This window comes from Haliotis rufescens, unplaced genomic scaffold, assembly GCF_023055435.1.
Source record: "Haliotis rufescens isolate VD_foot unplaced genomic scaffold, xgHalRufe1.0.p SCAF_4, whole genome shotgun sequence".
Taxonomy (NCBI): Eukaryota; Metazoa; Mollusca; class Gastropoda; order Lepetellida; family Haliotidae; genus Haliotis; species Haliotis rufescens.
This window is the reverse complement of record NW_025964112.1, coordinates 43023727-43035181: the sequence shown is the minus strand read 5'-3', so window position 1 is coordinate 43035181 and position 11455 is coordinate 43023727. Positions and strand designations below refer to the sequence as shown.

At 41.8% G+C, this 11455-nt stretch overlaps 1 protein-coding gene across 1 annotated transcript; it reads right to left on the bottom strand.

Moving 5' to 3' along the window:
* Window positions 1–2087: 2087 nt before the first annotated feature.
* Window positions 2088–11358, bottom strand: LOC124135931 (rho-related protein racA-like). Its single transcript, XM_048382074.1, has 11 exons — window positions 11331–11358; window positions 10593–10779; window positions 9789–9957; window positions 9171–9307; window positions 8918–9014; window positions 7915–8105; window positions 7119–7308; window positions 5580–5810; window positions 5153–5259; window positions 4213–4452; window positions 2088–3494 (listed from the first exon to the last, which is right to left on the bottom strand). The coding sequence occupies exons 1-11, from the start codon at window positions 11351–11353 to the stop codon at window positions 3282–3284; spliced, it is 1785 nt and encodes a 594-aa protein (XP_048238031.1). The 5' UTR covers window positions 11354–11358; the 3' UTR covers window positions 2088–3281.
* Window positions 11359–11455: the final 97 nt, after the last annotated feature.

Here is an 11455-nt window from a genome sequence, read left to right as displayed (position 1 = left end):
GATTCAAAGCTGTAGTAACATATGAGGTAGATATAATACCTTTATAAACCCGCGATATGAGTTAAAAATACCATCCAATCGTGTTGGAGTCTCCTGTTACTAAATTTAGATTCTATTTGCGGACATTCGTCAAAGGAAGTAGATGGCGCTGTAACCTGTCATGGCCGCCTCCTAGTGTAAAGTTTGACATTGAACCCTTCGCTGAACAGTTTGTGGCTGCACAGTATTCAGTATGGCATCATTGGTCGTTGAAAACATGCAGGCCGAACTAGGGGGTACGATCCAATATTTTCTTAATTGAATTTTTATCATGCGATGGTTGGTGTGGTAAAAAACAATAACGAAAAGGAGAATATTTCGTCGGTTGCGCACACCCCAAAGCTTGGGGACCGAAACATGCCATGTTGGCGTGATTTCCTTTCATTAAATCTTCCCCCCGCACATTTCCCGTCATCTTACACAAGTTGGGAAAATAAAAAGAACTCAGTTTTTTAACGCTAAAGATTTCCGAATGGAATTCTTGTTGCCAACTTGAACCTTTTATCAATGCAATTGGCATCTACTAGTAGAGTTGTCACCTCCGATCTCTCCTCTCCTATGACTGTTTTATTATTTTATCCTTATTAACTTAGAAATGTCACCAAAACATTGGCTATGACAGCTGTAAATCTCAGAAACCAGTGTGATGCTGAGCCATTAGAATTGAAAGTAATTAAATATTGGATTAGACTTACATGTAAGCCACATTATCACTACCCTTATCAGAGTTACTGGTTGCTGGTATCTTTAATGAGTAATGGAAAACACACATGAGCATCAGATGTCTGAACACTATTATTTTCTTGTCGTTTTTCCTATGTTTGGGTTTTCGGCCTACCTTTAGAATACAGTACCACAAACTTTTCAAACACGTGACATTACCCTATGATGTAATTTGTAGTTTCTTGTTGCAAGTCACACCGGCGAAACAATTCCCTGTGACGCCAGGGGTCATCAAGTGTGCATAAGCTCCTCCCAGTGATCTATCATCTCTACACGCAACACCCTATAACATATGATTTTGCAGATGTAGCTGATAAAATATCTAGTCTCCACATAATATATTTCATTTATGAATATTTATTTGTGTGTGTGTGTTGAATTTTGAATCAGTATACTTTTCAAGACTTTTAGGCGCACGAAGACACATATCATACCAATGTAAGATAGTAACTGTAGAATAATACATTTTATATATTAGTATACTTTAGGCTAAATTAAATATTGGTACGTGTTTAGTGCAGTTTAGGTGATTAATATAAGTTATCTCTCTATATCATATAGTGTTCATACATGCATGTTTGTGTGTATAATTCAGATACATTTAATTTTGTTTAAGACACACGAGAACGTAATGTCATATTAATAAGGAATTAATATAATATGAATAGGCGTAATGCGTTAGGGTTTAGTTACCTGATATTCTGCAACCAATTGTCACGTCAACAGACTCGATCATCCTATTCGCACGTGTCTCCGCGAGCTGGAGTTCCTCTATACGGGTATGCATTGGTTTCCACGTCATTTCATGTGAGAATTTGTACCTGGGTGATTGGATAAGGTAATTTTGTTTTATGGAGAAATCAGCAGTATGATAACTTTATCGAGACTGTTCGGGCGAGGCAAACCAGTCGATCGCACTAGGAACGATCTATAAAAAATGACAGACACTCAGCCGTGTCCCGCCATTTTAACAACGATCCTTGTTCTGATTGCTTCTCATGAGTGAGTTGGTTTTAACGCTGCTTTCATCAGTATTTCAGTTATATCACTGCCTGTCAGCTTGATGTAGGAGACAATTAAGAAGTGACAGACCTTTGAAGATCCGGGGAGGAATAGGTCTTCAGCAACCCATGCTTGCCGTAAATGGTGACTGTGCCTTTCGTAAAAGGCGACTAACGGGATCGGGTGGTCAGACTCGCTGACGTGGCTGATGCATGTCATCGTTGGTTTTTGTCTGGTCCAGACTCGATTATTTACAGGCCACGGTCATATAGCTGAAATATTGCTGAGTGCGGCGTTAAACAACAAACAAACAAATCAATGCATTACAAAACATGCGGACCTATTATTGGGCTAATAGGTTACACAACACCTCGTGATTATTTATTCATGTTTATTGCGACTATATACATGTATATATGTAACTAGGGTAAAATACAACAGTTAACACATACTTTGAGCATAGAATACATCGTGTGCCAACACCTTAATACGTATCTATATTATCCAAGTGAGTGATTGAGTTGGGTTGACCATCGCATTCAACAGTATTTCAGATATATATCGGCGTGTCAACTTGATGTGGGAGAAAAATATGAAGTGGCGCCATACGTTTACCGCTTTTGAAATACCCACGAGCACTGGTATGGTGTCGACAAACCTAGAAACATAATCAAGGGGAATATTGGATTCGAACCCAAGATCATAGGTTTCTGGCTCTGTGGCGTCCTGAAAGCCCTGTCATCCTTATACCCGGCTCTTATGCTGTGGACCTGGGGACTTTTTTATCACACACGATCATAGGTTTCTGAGATGCCTTTGTGACATAGGTTTCTGCACATGGAATTGTCGCGCCTAAGGCGCAATATACGAACAGAAATCACAACTCACTAGGACATTGGGTGACATTACTCAAAGCAACCATATCACAGCCATATTACAGCTTTCAATCCAAAGTTTCAACACCCGTGACAACTGTTAAAAAAACTATATGTGAATATTTACTACTCAAAAGAAGTTAAACAACACCCACTTTTTGTCATGTCATAACAGATCAACTTTAGTCATTTGAACAAATGGCATGTTCTTTAACTTCTTTTGAGTGGTGCATTAGTTTTGTCAGTTGAAAAAGGACTTTCTCGCGATGGTGTCAAAAACTGTGAGAACAGCTGCACTGATGCAACCACCAGGTTTGTAAATGCCACTAATAATAAGTTCTCTACATGTCAACATGTCGCTGGAACATGACGCGATCCAATTGGGTCGGCATTCGTGACCAACTCGTGTTATTCCGGGACAAGCCGAATAGCTTCGTGATGGTCACGGAAAGGGACGAGCGGTGACGAAGGTGATGAACAGGTGGCTTTTCTGCCTCTTCGTGATGCACGTGTTTCACACAAACCAAACCGAGGCTGACAAAACAATCGCTTCCCATGACGTCAAGTGATGAAAGTAATTTCCGCGTGATTACTCTGGCAGCTCAAGCTTCTTGTGACGTCAGAGTCTGTTTATGAAATTGTTCACATGACTGAACATGTTCCTCCTAGTTTGGACACCTTCTTCTCATACTCATCCACTTCGTTGAGGTAGGCCACTGGCGGCCATCGGTTCTCTTCCACGTACACCTCGTTATCGCCTTTCAACATGATAAACTCTGACCTCTGGGAGAACGCTATGTAGTTGGACGAGATGAAGTGCAGGCACCATTTGGACAGCTGCGCGGCGTTGTGGAGCTACAATAACATATAGATGCCTACAGTTAGTTAACGATTAGTTAAACATAAAAAGTACCTGACATAACCCGGGTCTTTGCCATGACGAGTGAAAATGATATCCTCTATGTTACTGGATCGCCCATAGTGAATGATTAGTTTGATTAAACGCCTCTTAAACAGTATTTCCGTTGTCTCCGCTGTCAGCTTCTTGTACTCGACGTGATGCAGGTCTAAGACGGGAAACACACAAGAAATCGACATGGTGCTGACAAACCAAGAAACATAATCAGGGTGAATTTTGGATTCGAACCAATAATCATTGGTTTCTGTCACGCCTGAGACGCAAGTTTTAACCGCAGATTGCAGTAGTGCCTTAATAAGCTGGGTCTCCTGTACCGTAAGACTCGTGAAGATCCGGGGTGGAATAGGTCTTCAGCAACCCATGCTTGCTGTAAAAGGCGACTATGCTTGTCGTAAGAGGCGACTCACGGGATCGGGTGGTCAGGCTCGCTGACTTGGTAGATGCCTGTCATTTGATCCCTCTTGCGTGGATCGATGCTCGTGATGTCAATCACTGGATTGTTCTGTCCAGACTCGATTACTTACATACCGCCGTCATATTGCTGGAATATTGCTGAGTGCGGTTAATGAATAAACAAACAAACAAATCGTCCCAAATAAGTAAAAGAATGTAGTTTTATGATCGCACAATCGTGATGATTTTTAGAATTCCTACCTGTGCTGTCAGCAGGAGTCCGATGACGTCAATGTCGGACTTCTCGATGTTCTTGGTACAGCTCCGGTCAACTTCCTTGGTGATGTATAACTCACACAGGTTCACGAGGCGAGGTTGACAGTATTCATCCGCCAGGACTAATATCCCGACCGCATCACCACCTTCAATCGGGGCGTGGTCTGTGTAGATATACTCCAATAACGCGAGGAAACACTCGCAGGTTGTGTTTTGAACTTTCAGCTGGAAGAAAAGTTACCCATTGTTATGTTTCAAGAGCATATACATGGCATATCCCAACTTCGGCTATACGTTTAGGCGTGTTGGAATAATATACATTTTTATAGGGTGATAGCAAATAAAATTTCTACCAGATTTCACATTTAAAATCAAAGCACAAGACAAGCTGTGTCTATCTCCAAATATCCTTTCAATATACACAAATACTTGATCCATAAAATTGTATAACCATATATAATTTACTTACAGAAAACGTGACTCTTTAGGTGTATGTTTACAACAATACAATTGTCTCCACACATGGAATACGACTTTGACACTCTACGTGATTCATGACAAATCACGTGTTAATCACTAAATCTATATATGAACATACAGTCGAACTCCTTTGTCTCAAACTCGGTTGTGTCGAATCGTTAGTGTACGTTTCCATCATTAATCTGTATATACATTCTATATGCGAATACGGGGCGGTGGGGTAGCCTTGTGGTTAAGGCTTTGGCTCGTCACGCTGAAGACCCGGGTTCGATTCCCCACATGGGTACAATGTGTGAAGCCCGATTTACGTGTTCCATCGTGATATTGCTTGAATATTGCTAAAAGCGGCGTAAAACCATACTTACTCACTGACTGTTTGCGAATACGAGTTACGCAGCTGATGTAAACACAACGTTCGAAAAACCACAATCAAGCGAGAACATACCTTGCACATTCCAGACTGAAAAGCCTCAATGAAAGTACCGCCAAACATGGCGGCCATGACGTCACATCGAGACATGAGGACAACCTTGTGCGCGTACACCTCGATCCCTGGAACAGATGATATCTCAAGACTCACTAAGTTTTCAGCACGAAAAAGATTCAAGGTTACAAATCATTGGAACCAATAAAAGGCACGTTTTCCTGCCTCGGCGTGAAGACGGGGGTGTTCATGCGATTCTAAAGCATTTCAACTACTATGAACTAGCTAATAGGTTTTACTGCCATCTATTTCATTTGAACAGAATGAAGCTAAGTCATGCCAAGAATACATTTACCGTCCAAAGCAGTACAGAAATACAACAATAATATACAGGTCTAAAGTTATACATGTTCGTTACATTTTGCAATGGATTATTTCTCGTTCTCACCTCCAATGTCGAAAACGACATCAGCTGCATCTGGTTGGTTGAAATAGAGCTCCTTCATCTTGGCCGCCGTCTCGTCGTTGAGGAAGGTGCCGATGCTTGGGTTGAGGAAGTCTTCCTCGTTCAACACGTTGCGGCAAATCGTCACCAGCTGGGGAAGTTTAAAGATCTTGGCCACCCTGATGAGGTCTTCCAGGCGGTCATCACTGACGTCATCCGGCAGCCGGGGAGTTCCTGAAAAACCAGAAAGAGTGGTTCATGTGGTGTACATCTTTAATATCTGGCGCTAGTTTGGTAATAATGGGTCCCCGGGTCCCACAGCTTGTCATTAGAACCGCTGGCAATGATGGCAGGGTTTTCTAGACGCCACAGTTCGTTCTTGAGAATCACGTGACTACAGAGTGCCAGAAACCTATGATCGTGGGGTCGAATGTCAGATTCTTCCTGAATATGTTTCCAGGTTTCTCAGCACCATGCTCGATCCAACTCGTGGGTTTCGCCAAGGTGTTTGTTTATTTGCTGTTTAATGCCACACACAGCAATAGTCAAGCTATATGACGGCGATCTGTAAATAATCGAGTATGGACAAGACATCCAGGGATTGAGATCATGAGCATCGATCCACGCAATTGGGAAACGATGACATGCATCAACCTAGTCAGCGAGTCTGATCACCCGATCCCTTTAATCGCCTCGTACGACAAGCACAGTCGCCTTTTACGTCGGTTGCTGTAGACCTATTCTACCCCGGATCTTCACGGATCTATGTCACTTCTTACTTGACACGCCGTAATATAACCGAAATACAGTTGAAAGCAGCGTTAAAACCAACTCAGTCATCAGAAGCAATCAGAAGGATCGTTCTTATAATGGCAGGACATGGTTGAGTGTCAGTCTTTGTGTACCAAAGGTAAAGATCGTTTCTGGTACGATCAGCTGGTTTGCCTGGCCCGAACCAATCTCATTAAAATCAGATCTTAGTTCTCGCTACAGCTAAACAAAGATCTGAGGACATCCCATTACGGGTCACGTCAGACCGACCTTGCGCGAACTTTGACCGACCAATGGAATGACCAATCAGAAGGCAGCTTTTTCGTCCTTTACGGCACTAATTTCAAATTGACGACTACGCTTCGAAACATATTTTGACAAATTCTCGATTACAAATTTGAAACCTGAACAAAAGAACATTCTGGAATGGCCAAAAGATGGTCCAGATTGTATGAATTCACTCGTTAAACCTGTAACTATCGTTCGGAGTTAAAGTTTTCGAGGTTGCATGATTAGAAATCCCATTCCGACTGTCACTTTCATAATCTGGTAAGCGATGCTCTGATTGGTTGGATGAAAGGTTGTTCTGACGTGACCCCTCATATCTTTGTTTAGCGGTAGCGAGAACTGAGGTCTGATTTTAATGAGATTGGGCCCGAACAGTCTCGATAAAGCTGTTATATTACTGATTGCTCCATAAAACAAGATTACCTTTATCCAATCACCCAGGTACAAATTCTCTCATGAAAAGACGGGGAAAACAATGCCTACCCGTATAGAGGAACTCCAGCACGTGTGTGAATGTGGCTGCAGGGATGTCAGCGCTGAGCTGAATAGTCACGTGACCTGGCTTTGTCTTACAGTCTGTGTCGGACACAAAGGTGATGCCCTCCACCTTGCCAGAGTTGAGGTCCTCTCGGGTCATGGCCTCTGTCCCCTTGACCTTTGCCAGCTGGTTGGTCTGAAAAGAAAAGCGCCTTTTCTTTAATATTTAGATACAAAACATCAAAGCACCAAAACATTCAAAGCACTACTGAAGAGACATAACTCTGCCCCTTCACATTGTATTTGGCGGGACCTTGGGTGGTATTGCGGTTCATCCTCCGGTTCGATCCTTCACGTGGATACATTGGTGTCCCCGGCGTGATATTGCTTGAGTTTTGCTAAAGGCTGTTTATACCCATACACACTCAAATAATCTTTGAGCAAGACTATAACAGGTTACTTTGTAAGTTCATCCCAGGAGGATCAGGGTTAGAATTGGTCTTCCGCAACCCATGCTTGTCATAAGAGGCGACTTGCGGGATCGGGGGATCAGGCTAGCATGTTATCGCATCAGATTGCTTTGAACGATGCTCATGATGTCAATCACTGGATTTGGTCCAGATTCGATTATTTACATATCACCATCACATAGTAAGCGTTAAACAACAAACAAACTCAGAAAAGGTCAGACCACACATGTATATCAAGCTTCTCGGGTACGAGAGTGAGAAGGGTCTGTTCTTGGAAATGGTATCAGACATTAGAACCAGGGTATGCATTCAACTACACAATGAACCATTACCTTTCTAGTAAATGGCAGCTGCAGGATTTGGGCGAAGAACTTTGAGGCTGAGGACAACAGGAGCTTGTGGGCGTCCAGTTCATGCCTGTCCCCCAGGAGGAAGGTGACGTCCGAGAGCTTGGGGTCCTCCAGGAGCTGGTACCAGTCTTCAGCAAACTTGGACGTCTCTATCTCCGTCCACGGGGCCAGGCCTACAATGTTTCAAGCTGGTTATGCGGTTACGAATATCAATACACCGAGCTCTTATACTTGTTATTTTACAATATTGTTATATTTCATATTTATTTTTCTGTCACTGGTCAAACGGTTTTTTAAATCCAGGATACGCTGATTGTGCGATGAAATTTCATATTCGCCCTCATTATAAGAGTTTGTTAGCAGGACACCCATGCTCGTGGGTTTCACCAAAGTATATACGCCTGAGACCTGCTTCACGTCGCAAAAAGCAAACAAACAAACAAATCAAACGCCGTTCAACCCAACTGACTCATCCACTCGCGTTGTTCATTCAAAGGGAGATAACTAATAGCGGACCGTCTAAACACAAACACTGCACTTTTCTTTATGATTTCAATGTTAATCGACCGCCTCCGTGGTCTTGTGGTAGAGCGTCCGCCCGGAGAGCGGAAGGTCCAGGGTTCGATCCCGGGCCGCGTCATACAAAAAGACGTTAAAAGATTGTACTTGTTGTTACCCTGTCTGGCGCTCGGCATTAAGGGGCTAAAACAAGGACTGGTCGGCTCGGAGTCAGTATACTGTGTCTGAGCGGGGTATTCATGTTAAACTGCGGCATGGTATCTCAGTGAGCTAGCACTATAAATCGGCATCAGTCCGGACTAGTACAAGCAGCCACACACACACATACACGTGCATGCACGTCGCTATATAAGTGCAATAATCTTGGACGCGACGTTAAACTCAATTTCACCTCACCTCACCTCAATGTTAATCAACCTTTTCCGGATATTGTTAGGTTACTATTTGAGTGGTTGAGATTACATACCTGCCGGCGGCATGACTGGTGGGAGAGGCATTGGTTTCTTGGATCTCCCGAACATCATTCGCTTCGGGTCGGCGGGTCGGTTCAATGCAAATCTGATCTGAAAAAAAGGTATATACCCATTATACACCAATCTCACTAATAACACTCCAGTCGTGTAAGATCTATGATATTATGTCCAAGCGATTATCATACGAACTCTGGTTCGAAATGCTGGCATACATATTTAGTGAAGCGTCAGTAAAAGGTCACTTACGGCTCCCTCTAAACACTCCTTCAGCCCCGTCAAAGCCAGAGCACTAGTGTCAAAGTACTGCATTCCAAGTGACTTAGCTAATGCTGAGCCTTCTTCATAGGACACTGCTGTCTTATCTTTGACGCCTCGACGTAAATCTGAAATACGACATACGGAACTACGAGATTTTGATAATATTTGACAAAGATGGTGTTCAGGTAAAATAAAACGTTGACCACTATGGTGACACCAACGAGGGATATATGGTTCAGACAAACCAAAAATCTTATCACGGCGAATAAGGGATTCAAAGCCACGATCATACATTTCTGGCAGGTCTAATGGACGCAACTATGCAAAACGAATTGGATGCCTTATAAAATGACAACTGGGCCACTTGTGTCCCGATTACCCATATACTTCTGTGTTTTACAAATTGGTAAATATCTAAATTATGCATTCATTCGGGTTTTACTCCAAAATCAAGCTAACACGCCGTAACTGACAAACCATTAAATGACGTTAAACAAATTCACTCTCACACTAAAAGTGTGAGTAAATATCAGATATTATTAAAAACATAAAGTTGGTGGATCGTCAAGTAGTCAGGGAAAATGTATGAGAACCTATATTACTGACCTGTCTTGCAGCCGACGATTACTTTTGGCGTGTTCGGGCAGTGATGCTGTACTTCAGGGTACCACTTCTCACGGATGTTCTCGAAGGAGTCTCTGTTCTTGATATCGAAACACATGAGGAACACGTCGGTCTGGGGGTAGGACAGGGGACGGAGCCGGTCGTAGTCCTCCTGGGGAATGAAATATATAAGATCACACTTATAACATTGCTTACTTCAAAACAGAATACATACCGTATTTCCTCCATCAAGCACCCGGGTCCATATTATTTCAGGTTTTCCTGTTTCGCCCTTTATTCTTACTGGTGCATGTTTTACAAAATGTTGGAGACTACTGATGTATTTTCTCTGAATGAATACGCTATCTTTTTTTTATTAGTACTTATTATTTATATCAACACTTTCAGCATTCAACAATCTTTGACAGGTCCAAAATATAGATCTATTAAGTCACAAGCGCGATGATGTAACTATGATATCGCTAAATGTGCCACTGCTAAATTTATACGCAGTTGTCAAATATTTAGGAATTGCGTGCATATTTGATGCTTTTAAAATGTGAAGATGATGAGTGAATGTTGTTTGATGGCTCAGTCAACGCCATTGCAATCACATTAAAATCAGAGCTTAGTTCTCGCTACCGCTAACTAAGATCTGATTTTAAAGTGATTGAAACCATTGTATCTATATCACGGCAAATAATCGAGTCTAGGCCAGAAAAAAACCCTTTAAAATATGAAGAAAATAAATGATAAACAGACGCGCAAATTCATTGAGTTACAGAAGATCATGCTTGATTACTTTACCTGCCCGGCAGTGTCCCACAGACCCAGGTTTATAGGCTTGCCGTCGACCATGACGTTGGAGCTGTAGTTGTCAAACACCGTCGGGACGTACTCACTCGGGAAATTCCCCGTAGTGTAAGCAATGAAAAGACAACTCTTCCCAACTCCACCGTCACCGACAACAACAAGTTTGATATTCTGCATTTTACTGCAAAAACAACATAGAGGAAATAGTAAAGGTAACAGTTAAAACAAAACAAGACAATTATATCCATTCTATCATTGAATAATCAAGAAAGATATAAATATAAATGATAAATATACTATTATTATGACTAACTTGATCGGGTGGTCAGGCTCGCTGACTTAGTTTATGCATGTCAACGTATCCCAATTGCTTACATTGATGCACATGATGTCAATCACTGGATTGTCTGATCCAGCCTCGATCATTTACAGGCCACCGTCACACAGCTAGACTATTGCTCAATACGGCGTTAAACAACAAACAAACAAACATTGCCAAAAAAATCACATATTCCTCAAATGATAATTATATATACATTCCCTTTTTACTTGCGACAACACAACTTAGATAACATATTATTTTAATATAATATTGAAAATGGAATGCTACAGTTTTGCTAATATTCTGCAGAGAAGCAAGGATGTCTATCATTAAACTGATAAATCTCAACAAACTTGCTTCGAAAATATAATACACATGATATAGTAGGTGTTAACATCACATATACTTACGAGGTTATATCTCCCAGCACCATATCACACTGATTCAAAGCTGTAGTAACATATGAGGTAGATATAATACCTTTATAAACCCGCGATATGAGTTAAAAATACCATCCAATCGTGTTGGAGTCTCC